This window comes from Helobdella robusta (genome assembly GCF_000326865.2).
Source record: "Helobdella robusta unplaced genomic scaffold HELROscaffold_41, whole genome shotgun sequence".
Classification (NCBI taxonomy): domain Eukaryota; kingdom Metazoa; phylum Annelida; class Clitellata; order Rhynchobdellida; family Glossiphoniidae; genus Helobdella; species Helobdella robusta.
This window is the reverse complement of record NW_008704941.1, coordinates 652,934-676,256: the sequence shown is the minus strand read 5'-3', so window position 1 is coordinate 676,256 and position 23,323 is coordinate 652,934. Positions and strand designations below refer to the sequence as shown.

The 23,323-nt window shown below is 32.5% G+C and overlaps 1 protein-coding gene across 1 annotated transcript; it reads left to right on the top strand.

The window, feature by feature from the left end:
• Positions 1 to 902: 902 nt before the first annotated feature.
• HELRODRAFT_177148 (hypothetical protein) lies at positions 903 to 3,476 on the top strand (the record flags this gene model as incomplete). The annotated part of the gene is made up of 5 exons (XM_009025357.1): positions 903 to 966; positions 1,105 to 1,222; positions 1,706 to 1,854; positions 2,674 to 2,779; positions 3,320 to 3,476. 5 exons carry the CDS (start codon positions 903 to 905, stop codon positions 3,474 to 3,476), a joined length of 594 nt encoding a protein of 197 aa, XP_009023605.1.
• Positions 3,477 to 23,323: the final 19,847 nt, after the last annotated feature.

Sequence of the window (23,323 nt, the reverse complement as noted above, 5' to 3'; positions counted from 1 at the left end):
TTGTTGTTACTTTTCCTCAATTCCTGTTAAATACCATTTTGCTAAATCTGCCTTCGTTTTCTCTGGTTCTTTTCTCTGAAATTCTCTTCCTTTTCCCCTAATTATAACAACTTTTCCTGCTCTTACAAAGTTTATTGTTGATCTAAAGCTCTATCTACTCGCAAAGTTCATCAAAATCAAATAGCTATAGAAAAATAATCGATTGGTTGATTACTTTATTGATTAATTGATTGATTGATAGGTAATGATCATAAATTACTACATTAAAATATTTAGTATCATATTATTATCTAAAATATCGATAGGGAAAGAATTAGACTCAGTCGTTTATTGATTTTTCTTCAATTTTGTGTTAGACGAATACATGAAATTTTAATATGAATGATGTCTGCTCCAAAATTTTTTGATGACGTCGATGAAGTACAACAGCCTTTGCAAGAACACAGCGAGAAAAATGAAAGAAAAATTTAATTTTTTCCTTGACTTAAATATTTTACGGAAAATAGCAAGCAGTGAACTATGTGTAAGTTCTCTGTTATCATTATGCTTTTTACATGTAGCCTACTTAGAATACGGTTTATATTTTTTTTCATAATTCTACAAATAAATTTTCATTAAACGATATAAATTCATGGTTCAATATTTTGTAAACAATATTTTGTTGAATTGGTTCTTTCAAACGTTTCTTAATTGTTTTTGAAGTTAATCTTTAGCTTAACTTTTTTTGTATATAAATGGTATTACGCCTAAGTAATAAATTTAAAAAACTTTAACATCTGCACATTTAAAAAAACATTTCAATGAAATTTTTGAAAGCCTCGTGCCACTAGGTTTTTTATCTGTATGAATTCGGTTGATTTAGTTTAAATAAATTTAAAATTTCCAAAAATTATTCAGCTGAGATGACTATCGGAGTTCTGAAATTCGTCCTCATTATATTTGAAGCAAATCTCTTAAGTGCTCAAGGTATGTTTAGCACGGTTATGGTCAGAATATTTCCGATTTCACAAAAGACCTTCTTAAATAAAACCATCTTGTATGAGCAAAATTTTTCAGTTATAAATAGTTGTCGATCTAATTTTATTCGAAGTTTAATGTCTGCAGATGAGAATCCGGACGAGCTAAACCTCGACGAGATCCAGAAGAAGCTGCAGGAATGCAAGTCCTTTTTCAAGAATATTGAGTGGGCGTCGTTTGCAAACAACACTGAATCTGCTTGCCGGTAACTTCTCTTCTTTCTTCGTAAATTTTTTACAATTTTTTCTCTTCATAATTTTTTCGAGATACGCGATACCGCCACCACCACCAACAACAACAACAGCAACAGCAACAACAGCAACAAATAAGCAAGAATCAACGTATGGCGTGGGATAGAATGGGATCTCTTTGCATTCCAACCTGGTCACGGAGGAAGAATCCCTGCCAGGCAACTTGTTTATCACACCACCCAGATTCATAAATTATTAAAATATCTAATTGAGATAGATATATGAATGCATAGGTTCGTTTTACTGATATCGCGTTTTCGCTGACTAAAATAACGCAGCGGAGCATGATTCGATAGCGCAATTTAACAAACATATTAAAACTTATATTTTATTATTACGCATAATTCATATTTATTTTATTTTAAATATAAAATTAATTAATCAATTAATTAGTTTATTTATTAACTTAAATCTTAAGTTTTGATAACTTGAAAAAGTTCGATAGCCCTCATGAAAAACTGTTTGACGGCGATATGGAGCAAGGCGGGCACATTCGATAAAAGAGTCCTGGATAGCTTCCCTGACCTGAAGCATCTGAGGACCAAGGATAACTTCTGTGAAATGTTCAGTACTGGAGGAGATGGCGGTAATATATAAGAATATCATTATACGAATCTTTATGTCACTTTCTTGTACCTTTACCGTACCTTGACATGTTTAGGTGTCAAGGTGCAATGAATATTTTTGAATTTTACTTTCGCTCATTCAAATTATTAACTTTTTAGTTTTGAGAAGCGAATAAAATCACATTTCGTTTCATTTATCTTTGTAATCCTACTTCATCTATCTGGATATTATGATATCAGTAACAGTTCATTTATTTAAGAAATTGATTGCACACTTGAACTTTTTTAATGTTCATTAATTATTATTGTCGCATTGCTGTCAGGCATTTTTTGAATATTTTATTTTGCATAGAAGCTTAATAGTTTTTAAAGTGTCATGTAATCTATCTATCTAGAACAGGGGTAAGCAAACTACGGCTCACGGCCCGCGAAGTCTTGTTCGCAAAAAAAGGTTGCCAGCCAGACATTATGACCAAAAAAGAGGCCACAAATCTTAAAAAATTCTCTCTCGGGTTGATAAAATTTGCTATTTAAGTACATACGCGGCCCTTCAAAGGTAAAATAGTTCTCAATGCGGCCCTCACAGCAAAAAGTTTGCCCACCACTGATCTAGAAAGCACGTAAAAACCATGTGTAGAGTGCTACAAATGTTTTGAACATTTTACATAGGTACAGTTGTTTATTCATTAGGTTAATAATTTGGTTTGAATTGTAATATATCAAAACAATTACATTAAAGATAAATAATAACTGATTGATAGTAATTAATATTGGTGTTTTTATTGTTTTTTGTTAAGATTGCAATTACAAATTACGGTTAATATAATTTTCCTTTCAAGAGCTCGTTGGATCGATAAGATGCGTATTCAAGTATTACTCGAAAGATTTCGTAAAGGGCAATGCACGCGGATGTATTCAGTCAAGTATCGATGCTGAATTCTGCTCGTAAGTAACGATTACTTTTAAGCAAAGTATCGTCGGATTCGTAATTACGATTGCTATCATCATTGTTCGGATTATCATTCTATACTTCAAATAGACTTTTCTGCCACAAAGCTGTAACATTCACACTATACATACATGCATGCATGCATGCATGTATGTATAGTGTGAATACAAACATACATACATACATACATACATACATACAAACATACATACATACACACACACATACATACATACATACATACATACATACATACATACATACATACATACATACATACATACATACATACATACATACATACATACATACATACATGCATATACGCATGTTATATGATAGTATGTATTTCAGTTTCGGACAGACAGAACAGCATTAAAACCTAGTAATCGTGCAATAGCAGCTTAAGAAACAAAACACTGACCGTCTGAGCTAATTCGTCTACCAATATTATTATTATTATTATTACCATTATTATTATTATTATTATTATCATTATTGTTTTCTTCTCACTATATGCCTAACTTTCCTTAAAGATATTTGAACGAGGAGATATTTTGCTTCGCTGCCATGTACCACTACGTAGACCCCAACTGCACAGGTAGCTTCGAACGCTTCTACATGAACTACGCCACCTTCCATAGACAGAACGAGAGAGAATTCTCCATTGATTGCACTTTCGAATTCAGTTAGGAATTATTTATTTCATTTTGAAAACGAATCTTAACATTTTTAAAATTTTATTATTAGATATAATTCAGTTCATTTTGCAGTGAAATTATTTTTGTTATGAATATTTATTGTATTGAGTAAGTATTTCTTGATTTTATTTCTAAATAAATTATTTGTAAATCTGAAAATAATTTTTTTTGAACGAAACAGTTGACATATGCTACTTGGACACCGTTCTAGCAAACATACTTTGTGAAAGTAAAATTCAGTTTTGTTGAAATTTTAAAAAATACTTCCAAACCAATGTTTATAAAATAAGCATTAGAAGATGTTTACCTGAAAGGGTCTTTTATCTTCATATCTAATTCAGAGGATAGATAAGTTGTGAAATATTATTGACTGACTGGAATAAAACATTCTACAAATGTATTTTTAGCGGGAAATAAGTTTTGATTTTGAATTTAAGGATACAAGAAGCACATGAGACCAAAATTAGGAACGCCGAAATTGATGATTTCATCCGATGAGGTTTGGCTGGAAGGGACCAGCAAGATACTGCTGCTTTGTTTTCACTCGTTTCAAATAATTTTTTTGTCTTTTTATTTGTCCTGACGTTTTTGATTTATTTGATTAAAAATAAAATTGGTTATTTTTATTTTTCACGAAAAAAACATTAAAAAAATAAAATAAAAATGAATGTTGAAAGTTAAAACGACAAACACGACTCAAACAACAGATTCTTCATACATGGCAAAATTATATTTCAAGTTTTTCTTTGTACCATTACAGCGCAGTAAATTACACGAAAAATTATCTTTTAAATTATCTGCAGTAGTGTACTCGTCTCCGATAACCAAATCTGACATATCAGGCGCTGTGAACTTGTGAAACTTTCGCAAATGTTTCAATGAAAATAGTTGACATGATAAGGCGATGAAGTTTATTAGCGTGGAAGTAAGCAGGAAAACTTTGATGGTTGTGTGGATTCTATTGGTGGAAATGAAGAAGAGGAAGGTGTACGGTAAGTTTAAATTTCTTCCAGGTGTGACTGATGCATTAGTAACCATGCATTCATTATCTGTCTCGTTACCTGTTTTTGTATTCAGAAATTTCGTTCAAGTAAATAAGACTATAAATAAATATATATATACAATCGATGTTTACATGTGTATAAGTGTGTGTGCACGTGTGTGTATATGCGCAAAAAACGTCATTTAAATTTGAAACAATCACAACACCTAAAATAGTAGCCATGTGATTGGAACATGGAAAGCTGCCGAAACTATTGAAAACTGATTTCTTCTCAGGCGTGGTTGAAGGAACCTCTGAAAATTATGAAAAGAATAAATGTAATGTTTATTTGTTAGTGACCAACGATTGTCTGATACCTCTCTTAAAGTTCCTCATCCCCCAGACATTATCCTCGTAAACATTCAACATGTCCGCGAGTTCTCTGAGTTTCAAGTGTGTTTGCGCAGGTCTGTTGTTGTGTACTTGAGGTTGAAGTTGAGCGCTGGATTCGTTCCTGATGTTTGTTTCAAGTTTTTCCGTCTTTATGTAATGCAACAAGAACAGGGCAGTGAAACAGAAACTGAAAGTGGAAACGATGAATGACTTTCTAAAAGTAAACACGTTCCAGGAGGCATCCGAGTTTTGGTGTTTTAGTTTTACGTGAATTCTTCTCTCAAATTTATTTCTGACTGAGTTGTCAGATATGTGGCTGGCGGATGTAGGGGGTGACTCTTGAGACTTTCTTGCATCCTCATCAGATGAAGTAAGATTTATGACCATCCAATCTGAATTAAACTTTTCAGAATTCACTGCTGAATGAAATAACAAAGATGGATTCTTCGTAAAAAGGTTGAAATGTTTATAAGGATGGAAATAGAATGTTGATTGAGCAATGCTTTGGGAATTTTTTAGTTCTCGGTAGCCGACGAGCAGACAAACAAAATCATAAATCTGCATGCATCTGTGACAGAACAGGAACAGATCGAGTGTGCTGAATAATTTTTCAAAATATTTTATATACTCTCTAAGTTTCTCTGTAAAATTTTCGTTCGTAAATTCATTCGACAGAATGTGTTGTTTGGATGGAGGAGTGTTTGTTTTCAGCGGAATTCTTAAAAATTTGAAACTGTCGTAAAATTGCAAATTTGTCTCTTCCTGATGGTTTTTTGGTTCTGTTAACGAAGGTGTTGTTTCAACTGATGCACCACCCAAGTCGTGCGTTCCTGGTGAATTCAAGTCTTTTTTCAGACTGCTCAAGCGCTTGAGTTGTCTGTATGTGTTGGAGAAAATTTTTCATTCACTGTTTAATATTGTTCATGCTCATAGTCATTTTATATATTTTTTGTTTAAAAAATGATTAGTTAAGAAAAATTAATATGGCAAGAGCAAAGTGTTCAAAAGGCGTTTGAACCCCAAGTAAGTATGAGTTATATATAGTTATTAATGCGTATGAACAAGTTACACATATAGGATAAGCATATATGAAAACATGTATAGGTACTGTGTTTATGTTTGCCTATGTATACACAAACACACGCTCCAACTCACCGGTCAGCCATCACAAGATCCCAGACACCAACAATAGAATCAGATTGGGAATGATTTGTACAGGATTTTAAAATGGCTCCCATCTGAATGTTGTCTGTGATTCCGAACAACCAACAAGTGCAAATGTTTCTTCTGTCTGCCACAATTTTATTGAGTGAAACTTTCACATTTGAGATAATTTCATATGCAGTATCTTTGGTAAACATTTCTAATTTTGCAATAGTTCGGTTAAGAAGTAACCGAAAAATGCTCTGAGCAGAGTTTTTAAATTCCGCCATCTTGTTTTTATTAGATTTTGAACTGATCAGTTGTTCTGTTATGTTAGACAAACATCTGGATTTAAAATCAGAAGTAATACTTTGGTTCTTACTGCTCCGCGAACATGAGTTGGTTAATTGTTTGCCGATATAGCTTGAATGAATACTGTTTCGATTAGAGAAGTTCACATCTTCATGAATGATGTTATAATTTATGATCAAAACAACGACGAAAAATGTACATGTGACGGATTGTAAAAATTTCCAGATTAAAATGGCGACGATGGCAAGTTTTAAGTGAGTTTGAAGGTTGGTCAACTTTTTGACCGTTTCTTTGGAAGGTTTGGAATTTTTTAAAAGGCAATTTTTGAAGATACTTTTATTACTGGAGAAAGACTTTACCCATTTTTTAATATTTGAATTGTTTTCAATTTTAAATTTATTTTTGTAGAGTAATAAAAATAAAACGATATTAAAAAGAGTGCCAACAAAAGCGGTCGAGAAAAATGTCGCATCATATCTGCCATTTTCGTCGAAATGCCAAAAATCTTTAGGATGCTGTCGATGACTTTTTAAATTCTTACTGACAACAATCGGTGCAACCAAAGAGGTCAATATTTCATCCCTGTTGATTTTGATTATCACTTTAAGAGGGTCAAACAGACTGGACATTACTCCGGGCAGGGTCAGGTTGAAATCAAATGTTTCAGGGCACGATATTATCAGATCCATATCCGTCAGTATGACATCGGAAGTCCAGTTTCTTACGGTTAAAATCATGAAATTCGGACATCCGTCAAAACTTCCTGAACGCAGTAATATTAAAAATTTAAAGTTCATGTCATTAATTACAAATACAAGTGATATAAATTACCTTTTACTCTGATAAGAAAGCTATCATTAAAAGTATGAACGTCTATTGAGAGGTTGTACAGGAGATGGCGTGTTGAATTTTTCCAAAACCACCATTGTAGCAATGAAGCCGTGCCTGCATTACAAAAGATATAATGTAAGTTGTTTCATGCATGTATGTATGTGTCAACTAAAACTTGGAAACTAATTCGTCTTAAAATATTTTAAATTGTATCGTTGTTTCGACGGCGATGATAACTGAATTTGAAATAAAAGACTGATTGTAAAACCAAAATTGAATTCTGAAATGACAAACGTTATTTAATTGAAAATAGGCATAAATAGCAGGTTGTTAAAATAGTTAATAGCGAATACTTGGCGCAACTTATATTAACGAATGTAACTTTAATCTTACCAAATAACAACGAATACATCGCCATATTTTAATGCGATAATGAAAATGGTAAGAACGGTTAAGTGAATGATGACGAGAACCTGCCACGTTGATCTTGACGCTGGGAGAAACAAACTTGGACTTGAGGTGGAAAAAGACGCGCGAATCACTCGTCCTATCCATCTGCTGAACGAAAACATCCAAAACCGAGTTTTTGTTTGCTCTCTTCAAATTCCTTAAAAATATTTCCTTATCGACCTTTTCAAACTTCATTTCATCTGGCGAACATGCCTGCAGGACGACGTCCAGTTCCTGCGGATCGAACTTTGATGAATTCAATTTGTAGTAAGTGGTCATCGACGTCGGTGGCTGCCCAGGTCCATTGCTATCAATTTCAAAATTGAAATTATTTACCCTGTTGACGTTTTCAAATCTTTCAATCAAAGCCGGGACGTCTAAGTCATTGGAATAGGAAAATGAGTCGGAGTTGTAGTAGAGGATGATGTCATCGGCAGTGTTCAAGTTAGTCTGGCTGGATAGCTCCATGAAATTGTATCTAAAAGTTGATCGCTGGTCTACGAAATCTTCATCTCCGTGCACGGTCGCGTAGAACCTCGGAGTTTCAAAGCCAAAGTGAGGAATGCTGACGTAGAACCACATTAGGTACAAATGTTTCGGTCGCACCCTAGTTAGGTGGCAGTTGTAGGAGGTATCCGAATCCAGGTAGATTGGTTCATACGTTGTCTGATAGGTAGTCTCTAGAAGATGGAAACCAAAATTTCATGTTATTTCTGTATAATACATTGATGCGTTTTCAACATTTCTTATTTTTGAGCAATGTTATTTTCATTATTTACAATGTTTCCACTTTAAATTTATATTCAAATTTCGATACAAACGTTCGAACAAATCATTTTAATACTCATCTATGCTATTCTAAATGTATTTTTAAAAAATAGATTGAAAAAACTGTTTATACATTTATAAAATATTATCTTTTAAAAAATAGAATGTAAAAACTATTTATACATTTTTTAAAACAAAATCATTTAAAAAGTGGAGACAATATTTTTTTTCTTTTCTCTAACCAGGTGCACAGAGCCGGAAGGGCATTTTGTGGCGGCAACGAGAATCGAAGACGAGCCTGCACACTCCGATTGACAGACAGCTGATCACGCAGCAATTCACATCTACAGCATCTGTCGTGGTTAATTACACGCCTCTACTGCTAGTCTCATCATTCTCATCACAACATTCGTCGTCATTATTTTCATCGTCATCCATTTTTATCACCTATTATTATCATCATCGTATAGAATGATAATGAAAAAAATTGTTGCTAATTATTGACAATATAACCTCTCTAATCATCATCATCACTATTATCATCAACATCGTCATCATCACTATTATCATCAAAATATCATCATCATCTTTGTCATCATTATCATCGTCATCAGGGGTGTTTATGCTAGCATCCAAAATGTGTATGTACATCACGTGTCACGAAAGATTAACACTACATTTTAAAATAGATTGGCATGAAAGCAGTTCAAAGCGAAGAGTGAAAATATTATTAGTTAGTATATTTAACTAATTAATTTTATTTCAACTGATTTCATTTTACTTGTTTAAATTTATTATTCAAAATTTTAAAAAGGTAATTCATGGAACCTTTCTGGTTGGAGCAGTTTGCCAACTTGAAACATTCGGCACAGCTATCCCAGGCTTCAGTGCAATCACCGTCTAACTCGGGATCATAACTTGGGAAATCCAGACGTTGATTATGATGTTGTTGTTGTTGTTGTTGATGATGATAGTAGTCGTGATGTTGTTGTTGTTGTTGTTGATGGTGATAATAATGATGATGATGATGGCGATGGTGGGGGTTATGATGATGATACCACTGAGGAAAATCGCATGACGGTTTCGTCGGGTTCTGAAATAATTTATATAATCATGGTATCATTTAATAATGAATAAATAAATAAATAAATTTATAATTTATAAATAATAAAATAAATAAATTTATTTTAAAATAATAATAATAACAATAATAACCACAGTAACAATAATAATCTTGGAATTTTCAAAAATATTTTATCAGTTTATAAAAATATGAAAATAACTTTCTCTTTTTCTTCAAAATTTTCAAACAAATAATCCACCTCATACGTTGGCATCATCATCATCTTCATCGTCATCATCATCAAACTGTTAATGTTGTTATCGTTATTATTATCATTGTTGTTGTTATTATTGTTGTTGTTGTTGTTATTTTTGTAGTTGTTTATACAGTTAGCGGCTAAAAAGTTTGCTTCGTGATTGTTGTCGACATATTCATTATCGTTGTTGTAACTACTACTACCACTACTACTACTACTACCACTACCACTACCACCACCACCACCACCACTACTACTACTACGACTACTACTACTACTACTATTATTATTATTATTATTATTATTATTATTATTGTTATTTTTATTATCATTGTTGTTGTTGTTGTCATTATTGTTGGTTTTTAGGTTCTTTGTTTGGGGAAAAATGTTCACTTTTAAATAATCCGGCAACTGCTTTCTTAGAACAAATAAAAAAATATGTATATTAAAATAAAATCTGTGATCCATTATTTAAAGTGTACGTAACTTTCAAGAGTAATTAGATTTTCTTAGAAATTAACTTACTCAATGTACCTAAATTTTTTAACAACTCTTTGAAAATTTCATTCAAATTTTATTTTTAACAATTCTCAAAAGCTCGCAATAGAAAAAAATTTCCAACTTGCAAAATTCATGCCCGGTGTGCCCACCGACGAAATATGCCCTACTGTTAATGGGGCTGTCCTCCCCCTCCGAATAAATGGACACCAGGTTGATATCCTGAAGTCCGATGTTCACACGGAGTCCCGAGTCTCTGTACCAGAAAAAGTCTATTTGTTGTTTGGAGTCAGTGACGTAGTAGGTCGTGTCTAAAGAGTTGGCCGTGGTCAAATCCTCAAAAAAGATTGGTTGGCTGTTTGTAGAGATTGCTGCTGCTGCTGCTGTGTGTTTGCGATGTTGTTGGTTTGATTTAATTGAGTAACTTAATTGATTGAGTTAATTAATTAGGCAGCTGCTTGATGTTAATTAAATGAGCTGGCGTTAATTAGATGGGATGGTAGGGGGTTTCATGGGCTGACGTTTAATGTGATTGAATGAATGATTGATTGATTGATTGCTGGATTAACTGATTGATCGAACGTGCGACTGACAGACGGATCGATATTTCGACTGATAGTTCTGTCCATTGATTTGTATACTTGGAAAGAAAATTAATTTTGTTCATTTTATGTGTGTTCATTCGCGGTTGTTCATTCATACATCGTTCGTTCATGTTTGTTGGTTTGTTAATTTGTAACTAAACGTGGTGCAAATATATTATATATCACAACTTGGTGCTATTTTAATTTTGCTTCTCGTTTATAATAGATAATTTTTATAAATAATTTTCATGAGATTAGTATTTTGAAAAATTTCTCAAAAAATAAAAATCTATTGTAATGTTTCAACTTGTTATAAAAAGTTAATGTAATTATGGGGACGGTGTTAGCTGGGTGTTCGTTTAGCGAACTACTCTGATAAATTTGATCTGAAATGTTAGAAGGTAGCGATTAAATTATAAATGAATGGATGATTGGAACGGTAATGAACATGAATAATAGAAAAAATTCAACGAAATAAGTGAAAGATTAACAAAACGTAAAAACATTCAAATGGAACTTGTCACGAAGAAAAAATAAATTATTATGTGAACATAGTGCGTGTCGGTCTGTGTATACGAATGTGTGTGTGTGTGTGTGTGTGTGTGTGTGCGTGCCTGAGTGTTTATGTGTATGTGCGCGTCTGTGTATTTAATAAACTAGCCTTCTTTAATGTTCAAAGCAGTGTTAGTGTTGTCTACAGAATCTCTTGTTGCTGTTGTTGTTAGTTTTGCTGCTGCTGTTGTTGTTGAGGCTGTTTCTTGTGCTTTTTCATTTTGTATAATTCCCCGCTCCTCTGTTAAATGTTGTTTTGTGGTGAGCAGAATGGAGTTAATTGTTCGCAAACATGTTTACACACACACGCCCACACACAGACAACACGCACATACAACACACAGACAACACGCACATACAACTCACACACAACACGCACATATATATGCATACATATTTAAATATGAGTTTATAATTTAAGTAATATAAGGGCTTTACACCCAGAAGAGGTTGGTCAATCATATCACTTTGTAGTGGAAGGATTCGTACGTAAAAAGAGATTCCCACATATCACGTGCAATGCGTGGTTTTGTACGTATTTGTGTGTGCGTGTGCGTTTGTTTGTGCGTGTGTGTTTGTGTTTTATGTGTTGTTGACACCTTTTAAAACAGAAACAATAATCTCCATAGACCCAATAATAAAACCATAGATGCAAAAATCCCCATAGACACAATAATCACCATAGATAAAACATTCACTATAGACACAATAATCACCATTAATGCAAAACTTTCCATAGACACAATAACCAACATAGATACGAAATACTAATCATTAACAAAATGATCACAGCAGAAAAGACGGATAAATAAGTGTATATCATAAACAATATAGGTAGCATAGACAACAAAACAATGGGATGTAATAAAATTTTTATTATTAAAAACATGGCGGGAAATGAAAAAACACTAGGGTAAATAAAAAAATATTACAATAGCTCACCACTGAAAATACAATTTTCTTCACTAAGCGACAGATAACCACGTGGGCATATACAATTATCCGCCAGCCAATCACAAGTCGATTCGTTTGTCCAATAGTAACACGAGCTACATATGACGTCATCTTTGTTGTTGTTGTTGTTGTTGTGGTGGTGGTAGCGGTTGTTGTAGATACTGTTGTGAAGAGCGGCCATTGATACGGTTGCATGATCTAATTATGCGAGTTGAGTTAGTAGTTATGACGCGCGGGTTATTGTTATTGGTGATTTGGTTTTTATTGTTGTTGTTGTTGGTTTTATTTAGTTGTTGTTGTTGGTTTTGTTTTTGTTGTAGGGTTTATTTTGTGTTTTTTTTTGTTTGATGGTGAGTTGATGACTGAGATTTGTTTTCATTCTGTTTGTTCTTTCGATAATATTATCGTCTCTATGCCAAAATGTTGTGGTTGTTGTTGATGTAACGTTGATGAAGAAGCAATTTTTGTGGAATTCAAAAACAAATAGGACCAAAAAAACTGATATATATAAATATTATAGCAAGTATAAACGCAAACAAAAACCAAATGGTGGCAAATAAAATCAGACAAAATGAAACAGAAACACACATCGCGACATAAAGAAACAATCAAACTACACACAAACAGTCTACATATCGCAGTCCTCCCAACAACATCAACAACGTAAAAAAAATTGATATCGCTATCAGCAACAGACCAGCAGTAACAATCACAGACCATAAACATAGACATAACCATAAACCACGAACCATAAACAAGCACATTCCTACTCATCTGGGGATGTGCCGGCGACGAATCTCGTTCATCGATGATCTGATTGTTGTAGCGCTTCACAAAATGAGCCTCAATGTTTTCTATTTTGTAACGATTAGATAATAAATTACCGACCTGTTTCTCGTTAACGAGTTGATGAATTTGTTAGAATTAAATATTGATGAATCCATCGATAAATAACAATTTTTTTGCTAATGAAAACATTAGTATATGACGGATAAATACATTATTCGTGCCGAGAGATGAGTGGGCAGAGGTAATACTTTTATGTTATAAGAAAAATGCTGGCCTTAGGTGCCATACCATTTAGCTATGGAACGTTTTAGAGAAAAAAGGTTTCAAACCACATGCAATTAATTTTTGCTCAAAAAGTTGATTACGACAATTAATAAAATATCATTTGAATTTAGTAATTCTACATTTGAGTTTTTATTAATTTCGCTAACTTGCTTCTATATTTTAATCATTTTCAGAAGGTAAGTTAGTTTTTAATTTGTATTTCATCTTGCAATGTTATTCATTGACGTGATGAAGGTCTGTAAAGTTGCCTGATGCATTCTTTCATATTAGGCACGATTTCTTTTTCTTTCAATTTTCAAATTCTTATAACGAAAAACTTTGGGCATTTATAAAACTATAAGATTTATAAAATTATAAGATTATTATTTATTTGGTATATTTTTTTGCAATTTTTGTGATAATTTTGGGTGCTATTGGATAAAAATAACATGAACTTTTAAATGAAGAAATGCAAACTCCTGGCAAAACATACAACATTAAAACCAATCTAAGAACTATGCTAAACTAAACATGTATACCAATGTTTCAGCCTCTACGCATATTGTATGTTAATTTGCATTTTTTCGTGTGGTTTCATTCATATCGGCTATAATTTTATTTTTCAAATATTTTTATTTTTTCTTTTATTTTTTTAAATTGTAAATGGAAGAACCACAATGAATCATTTTGATCTGCCTAGCTAGGCTCAAAATTTAAATTAAGATAATTTGATATGAATGGTCACATTTTTTTAAAATCATTAGGTTTGTTATAATTTTCATTTTTAACTATTTTTAATTGTTGGTAAAAGACAAAAAAAAAACAATATTTTTATATTTGAAAAAAAACTATTTTTAATTATAAATATACATTATTTTTATATTTGAATATAAAATAAAATTTAAGAAAAAATTAAAATGTTATAAAAACGTAAAAAGAAACTACGTCGTATCAATATCGTTACCTATCTTCCAATGAGGAGGCAGGGTGATGTAGATGGCCGTCATTGGCAACGTGTGTGACGTCACGCATGCATCAGGGATAGACGAGGTTGTCGGCGGGATAGAATTATTCAAATCTCTGGCTAGAATGACCGCTGCCAGTGACACCAAGAAAAAAGGTAATGCAAATAGTTGGTGAGACTTTTGCAAATTTTGATTTTGTTTATGTTGCTGTTGAGGTTGTTGTTTATGTTGTTGTTGTTGTGTTTGAATGTTGCTTTGGTTTGTCGTGACTTGTTTCAAATGTGTATGTTGTTGTGTCTGCCCATAGTTCATCAATTTTTGATTTTTCACTTGAGCTGTGTGCTGCGATGCTGTGGATGATGTTGCGTGTGCTTCGTCTACATTCGTCACTGGGATGGCTGTTGTTCGTGCAGTTGTTAATGTTGCCTCCGTTACAGTTGTCGTTGTTGCAGATAATGTAGTCAACAATGTTGATGTTGTTGAAGTGAACGTTGTTGATATTGCCAAAAAATTTGATGTTGCCAACAAGTTTGATGTATTAATCTCGGAACATGTAGTTGCTGACCTTGAACTCTCTGCATCGGCCAGTGCGCCTAACTGCACAGCGATGAAAAGCATATTTTTATTAATGTGTCGGCATATATGTTCTTCATCGCAATAACAATCAATCACACAAGTTGAACAAATATTCTACAAGTTGTCACCATCTACCAATCTTGGTGCAATCTATTTTGCTTTTATCTGCAACTTGTACTAGCACAGTATTGCTCAACCATCCTAAAATGTTTTAACGCAATTGTTTGCTTTAACAAGAAGGAAATTTTGGTTTTTGGTTATTTCACTTCTGTTGGAAACTTAAATATTAGTGATTATTCATTTGAAAATTTTCTTTCGTAGCAAAGAGCTTGTGTTAAATGGATTTTAAATCACAACAATATAATGCGGGCTATGCACATTAAACCATCATACTTCATCATCATACTTCACCATCATACTTCATCATCATACTTCATCATCATACTTCAGCATCATACTTCACCATCATACTTCACCATTATACTTCATCATCATACTTCACCATCATACTTCACATCGACATTTTACATTCACCAAAATCATTAAACACCTCCCTCCAATGTGCCTTTGAATTTAGTTAATTTTTGTACAAGCAGTTTATATTCATAAAAGCACTTTTTGTTAAAGTTTGCTAGTAGGACAAAAAAATAAAATCTTAAGGCCAAAATTCACATATTTTCTCATTCATACTTCAATTTATTTTTTTTATCTGGACCGCCGGTCAACTTCGTTCCGCAACTTTTTGATTTCTAATAAACAAAAATAAAAATTCCATCTCCTCTGCTTTGTTTGAAGTTATATTTCAATTACCTGCTGACTTTAAACAAATAATGCACTTCACTTATGATTGCAAGAACATATATAAATAAAATCTGAAGTTAGCCAAACACTGAAACAAAAATCATAACTGTTATAAAAAGATGCTTCAGTATTAACTCCCCACGCATCGTCACCGACGTTAAAGTTATGAAGACTGGATTATGATTAAATTTTAAGTAGCTCAATTTTTTATTGAAAGATGATTAAAACTGTCGGTGCGTTAGTGTCCTTCTGTTGGTTTTACTTTCGTCAGAGCCATTTGGAAGCTTCTTCAAGTTTTTAATTTAAAAATTTCTCAAGTTTCCTTTCATTTCCTTGCAAGAAAAGTATAGTTATCTATTTTAAATTTCATTTTCAAGTAGCGTTAAGCCACCCACTTCAAATTCATTAAATATTCAACTTCCAATGTCAGTCATCTCCGGGCGTACTGTGCTTTCAAACCATGAAAATTTTGTTTACTTGTTTGATGTTAGTGATTCGTTCAAGTTCAGTCAAGTTTTTTCAAAATTAAAAAAATGAAAATCACATAAGCAAAAAGTTCGATTGATTGTTGATATTATTTTGATAGCTGCTAAAAGCAACTACCCATTATTCATTCTGGAGTACATTTTTAAAGTAATCATTTGCAAAGATTGGAATGTGGGGACGATCGGGTAAAAAATTTGCATATTAGTCAAAGAAGTTTTACAATGCAGAAAATAAAATTTTATCTTTGGACTGTGAGGTGTTTATCAGACTGCACGCAGGAGTGCATTTGTGCTGATTGCTATGTGACCAGTGCCAGAGCGGAATATCAATCCGGAGCAAAACAATATGAAAAATGCAAAGAACTATGTATATTGAAAAATCAAAATATGTGAAGAAAAATTCATAACATTAAAAGAAAGAGAGATTATGTGTGAATGTGTGCGTGTGTGAGTGAATGTGTGTCAGAGCAGAAAGAAATAGAGTGAGAGAGAGAGAGAGAGAGAGAGAGAGAGAGAGAGAGAAAGTGAAAATGACATTTGTATTTTGCCCGCATCACCACTATCATCGCCCACTATCATCATCATTTAAATCAGCATTTCTTCATTTTAATTCTTTACTACTTATCCACAACAGACTGTTGAAGTGAATTTGGAATCGAAAACATAATCCAAATTAATCACATGTCAACTCTTCTACATGTACGTATATTTGTTCATTTCTGAAAGATTATATAATATTTTCTCAAAGTATATTAAATGTAATGAGATTATGAATTGATATTTACAGTTGATGAGTCTAGAATATGACTGAAAAATAACAAAAAAGTTTGACCAAACAAAAGAAATGAAAAAAAAATAGTAAAAAGTATGAGAGCATAAACAAACAAACACCATTGAGGATATAAAAAACAACAACAACAACAACAAAAATCCACGAAAAAGTTTCAAAAACTGTGAAAAAGCAAAAAAAACTTAACTTAAAAATAAAAAAATACAAAATGAATGGTCCGCAAGATAGCCCGGTTAATTTAGCGCCACGCATCGACACACGTACACACAATAAACTCTTCTTCTTCTCTCCCTATCCTCTCCTCTTTATGGAAATCTTTTTAAGGCAAAGCCTTCTGCCTCTTTTTGCATCTATTTATTCAGTAATTTCATTATTTATTTAGTTATTTATTTTACTACTTAGTTAATCATTTTATTATCTATTTTAGTGTTTTATTCTGTTATATATTGTGCTTATTTGCTATTTAGGTGTGGCATTTTGATGGAATAAGTTAACGGATGTCCTAAAATTCCAAATTTATCATACGTAGACTTAGGCTAATGCAAAGGCAAAGTTCTTATCTGGTTAATTTAATATCATGCAAATTTTTCTATAAAAAATGTTGTATTACAGCTGTTTCCAAATGAAATATTAACTGAAACGTCTAAAGAGCACTTTTTCTGTGAATTTTTAGTGAAAATACAGGTTTACCACGTTTCCAATTATAAAAGGGGCAAAAGCTGGTTGGTCCCTACAGGTGTTGGCCACCCAAACGCTAGTCTAGTCTTATATATTTTTATGGCAATCAGGTTTTTAAATTGCTCATTTAACTATTTTCACTGTCGATAATTTGTTAAATTGCTTCACTTATTACTCACTCATCAATTCGCTCGCCTCTTTTTTCGTCCTCTTATTTATTTGAATCTTCCAACGCTCCGGCAAGCAACTTTTTCATCTGTTTTAAATTCATATTAAATTCCCTCGACTCTTCAATCATTCAACAACTCATTCATATAGAATTATTTTTAGTACCTTCTTGAATGTGCAATTTCACGATTGATTGCAATTTCAATTTGTTTTCTTACACAGCCATCAACTCACAACTCGCAGCTCAGAACTAGCAACTAGCAACCAGCAACCATCAACTCACAACCAGCAACCATCAACTCACAACCAGCAACCATCAACTTGCAACCAGCAACCAGCAACTAGCAACCGAATACCAGCAAGTAATCACGTTAACAACTAACGAACAGTTCACGATCAGTCACAACCAACCAACACCACTTCAATAATTGGTCGTCAAGAAATGTGAAGAATGTTATCAACTATCACTTATGCACGCAAAGTCAATGCAGACAGACAGAAATAAACAACTATGGAGCCAAACACAGACACACACGCGTGCGCGCATACAAACACACTCGTATACATGTACTGTTGCATTTGTACTAACACATACAGTTAAACATACACACACACATGCAATTATATACAAAACCAAGTAAAAGAACACAAACACAAAAATACACAAACACACATACACGCACATAAACAAAACATGTGATTGACTGAAATATATATATTCATGTTTTTTGTACTTTGCGGTGTTGTTCGTGCGTCCGGGGAGATATCCTATTCATTCATCCGATCGTAGAGGGCATTTGTTACGCGATAACATGCCACATGGTGTTACAAATTTCGCGTTATATTATGTGTTATGTCAATCACATGTTGTTAAAACAAAACCCAAACCTAATAGCGATAACTGACGATGACGATGATGTCATCGTCATCGTCACAAAAATATTTTCGTTGGATAACGCTTAATGAACGACGACAATAAAATATTTAAAAAAATCAAGACGTGAATAGGGCTTTTTTTAAATTGAAAATCTAAAAATAATTTTGCCTGTGCAAAACTCACTCAAATAAAATAAAAACAATTGCCATCTAAAACATACATCTGAAAAGATAGCTTTAGGTATTTATGTACCTGTGTATGATTAGATTGTGTTTGTCGGTGCTGTTGCTTCTGTTGGTTGTTGTGGCCGAGGCTTTTGTGGTTGATGTGTGGCTGTTGTAGCTGTCGTAAATGTTGATGTTTATTTTTAGTTTAATGTTAATTTTTACATCATTTTGGTGCTAACTGATTAGTTGTTTAGGCTTATAAGCAATACGTACTTCACACTACAGTGAGAGTATTTTAACCGGCTACAAATGATGAACTAGTCTGTTGTTTATTTTTTGAAAAAATTATTTATTTTAATTTTTTATCAAATTAATCATTATTTTTTTTTTACCAGTTTTGTAAATGTTGTTTTTTGTTGACAGAAAATGTTTAATGAGTCGTGAGTGTTAATTCACATCCTTCCTGTTGGTTTTATGGTCAGTTGTTTGTTGTTTAGTCAAATGTTTGTTGGTCAAAAATTTTTTTTGGTGGTTTCCGGGAAAAAGTGAGTAGAAAAACATTCGCTATCGCTCATCGAGTTAATGCCGTCATCATCATCATCATCATCTTCATCATCTTCTTCTTTTTTGTCATCGTTATCATCTTTATCACCATTATCATAATCTTTTCCATCTTCAACATCACCTCCACCACCATCATCATTTTTTGCTTTATCATTTCAATTTTTATCATCATCACCATCATCACTATCGTTATCATCATCACTATCATCATCATCATCATCATCATTTTCATCATCATCATCATTTTCATCATCATTATCATTTTCATTATCATTACTATCATTATCATCATCATCATTTATCATCCTCATTATCATCGTCGTCGTCATCATGATCACCATAAAGATGGCCATCAGACTTGCCGCCAACTCATAAAAGCATATTTATCATCATTATCCAATCATCCTCATCATTTCGTCATCGTCATAACTACATCATCAAATCATCGTCATCTTCATCCAATGATCGTCATCGTCATCATTTGGATATAATAGCCACAATTATCATAAGCACTTACAGCATGAATCATCATTATCGTCGTCATCATCATCGTATCATCACTAATCAGTTTTTGTCGTTATCATTTTCATCATCACCACAATTACCTGATAATCGTCATTTATAATAAAAGTGCTGAGTGGCGTAATTGTAAAGTGTCCGTCTCGAGTGTTGCAGTTACTGGTTTCGATTGCAAAGAAAGGTTTATATAAAGCTAAATGAGTTACCTACACGTTACCGAAAATTATTAATATTTAAATTGTTAATAATTCGCATGTACGTTTTCAATAATTTCATCACCGGCATATCGTCAACTTCACACTTATCATAATTATTGATAAAATCATCGTCCATTTGATAATGGGAATATAGACAAGGTCATTGGGATAAAAGTTCAAAGGTCACCGTGACATTTTGGACCTCTCACTTGACCCGTCATATCTCTCTTCGGCAATAAAATCTCACATCTCATTGATCGATTATTCCTTCAAACTACACGCACACACACGCACACATCCACGCAACACACACACAACCACGCAATACACACACACACCCACGCAACACATACACACACACCCACGCAACACATACACACACACACAAACATAAATATATCAATAAAGAGAGTGAACGAGAAAGAAATAAAGAGAAAGAGAGAGAAAAAGAGAGAGAAAAAGAGAGAGGTAAAGTGATTTTTGTTACCAGAAGAAAAAAAAACTCCATCCAGATGTCCAGATTCCAGAGCAAAAATTATAGCGTGATTGAGTTCCCCAATTTTTATCCTCTGCACGAGCACTTCAAAACTTGCTGATTGACATCAATTTATTTTCACGCAATTGTTATATTTGTCCGTACCTGCGCGTATGCGTTGTTCTGTATGCGTCTTTATAACTGTCTGTGCGTGTTCTTGCGAGTGTGTGCGTGTGCGTGATTGCGGGTGTGTGAGTGCGAGTGAGTGCGAGTATGTACGTGCACGTGCATGTACGTGCGTTTCATGTGCGTTTCTGTACACCTTGTACATTTTGTTCGTGGGTTAATGTGATAGATATACAAGTAGAAACTTGTCAGTCTCAAAAATCATATTTAACGAAAAACAAATGATTGAAATAATCTGACCAGCCACTAATACAAAACATCAAGAGATCCGCCTGCTAGCAAATTCAAAACAACATAAATTGTTACATGCAAACTTGTCGATAGAAAACAATTGGTTGTGACGTGATCGACATTTTGCTCATTTTGTCAATTGACGATCAATTTATTGCCAGTTGCTGTTGTTGTTGTTTGTGTGTTGTTGTTGTTGTGTATGTTGTTATTATTGTTTTGTGTTTTTGGTTTAGAAGTTGTTTGTTGTTGTTGTAAATGTATTGCTGTTGTTGTATTGTTATTGTTGTTGTGTGGTGTTGTTGTTGTGTATGTGTTGTTGTCTTGTGAGTTATTTTGTATGTTGTGTATGTATTTTTATGCAGATTTTCATCAAACTTTTCATTTATGATTTAAAAGATTGCACGTTACAACATCAAATAATGTTTATATTTTTGATTCAAGTAAGCCACTACACGTTAAACTGCGAAAAAGGAACAAATTTTCACATCTTGAAATAAAACTTTCAAGTTCAATTTAGTTTTTCAACTTTTTAATTTTGTGGCGTCCGTGTTTTTTCTCTCCCTGATATGAAAAAAATAGTCCACGTCCATCAACGTCAGGTTTTGAAAAAAAATTAAAAAAAATTTTTTAAATAAAAATCGTTCAATAAGAAAAAATTTTTTAATTTTTTGTTTTGTGTCTGCGCGAGAATGAAAAATCAAAAATGAGAAAAACCACCATTTGTAATATTCTGCCACTGCTACATTACAACAACATTATAACCAGTGGTGGATTTATGTGGTGGGGTTGTTGGGAAGCCAGTATTGCTATTAAAAATCATTAAAACTCATTCTAACCACCGCACTATTTATACAAGTTTGCACATCTTTTAAAATTTGGTCTCCTGTCTAGAATATCTAGACCGGCAACTGATCATAAGAATATCACACCATCAAATTACCACACCAACTAGAGCAAAATATTCTTCTTCTTTTAAACATTTTTTTGGTTTAGCTGAATTTTTATTTCTATGTCCAATGTTTCTACGTTACTCTTTAAACCAGAAAATGTTTACAAAAGCTTAGTTATTTTTTTGTGGAAATCCTTTATCTATGTGTGTGGTTTAGTGTTGAGTGCATCTTAAAAGTTCTGCTTTATGTTTGTAGTTTGTACTTGTTTGTAATCAAATTTAGGTCGAATAAATATTAGATAAACTTTAAACATTTTAAATAAAAACTTAATAAAATTTTTTCGCGGATGTGGCGTTGATAAACATTTTTTTTCAATGTTTGAATGCACACAAAGTTGTCTGAAATCATTTAACCAATAAAATTATTTTCCCAAGTCGAAAAAACATCTTTTATTTTTTAAATAATTGTCTTCAAGAATGTTTTCTTTATTTAAATTAAAAAAAATCAACTGAAAAAACTTTGAAAATTTTTTGCAAAGATTATAATTGAATGTCAGTAAATTAGGCCACACTCAATATAAGTCATGTTTAGGTAGAATGGAAAAAGATTGTTTGGGATTAAATCGTTAAGCAAGAAAAAGAGTTACATCGAATTAACGAAAGTAAATTTTTTAATAAAATGGAAGTGAAATTAATGTAAAAAATGAGATGAAACCAACAATTATACACAAAAATATTTAAAAAACATTTTATAGAAAAAAAACATCAACTAAAATACAACTCACAACAAAAAAACGACTTCAACAAATAATAACACGGCCAACATTAACAAATTCAACAACAACAACATTAACCACAACAACAATAACAATAACAATGAAATGTCAGCAAAATAACGATAGCACAACATATTTACTAAACATATCATATTAACCAAAACATAGCTACAAACCAATTTTATAAACATTTTTTTTTGCTTTAACATATTTTAATAAAAAAAATAATAAATAAAGAGTAATATAAACAAAAAATTTAAAATAAAATTAAAAATATTTATTTTGGAACTCCTGTTAAATAATTCGCACTTGTGGGAAATATATGTCACACGTGAATTATTTCGCTGATGGATTGAATAATGCATGAGAGGCAGCGAGTGAAATTTTTAACAATTTTTATAAAACTTTCAAACACGAAACGATAAATTATTTTTGCATCGACAAAAAAAAAAATTTGTACATTGAGGAAAATTTTTTCAGCACACATTTATCCCATTATATCCATCTAATAAACCATCATTTTGAAATTAAAAAAAGAATAAATAAATAAATTGAACCAAAACTAAAAGACCACGAAACCAAACTAGCCAAACCTGTGTTGCATATATTTCATTCATTTTATCTTCACAAACTTTTTAATTCTTTTCATTCAATAA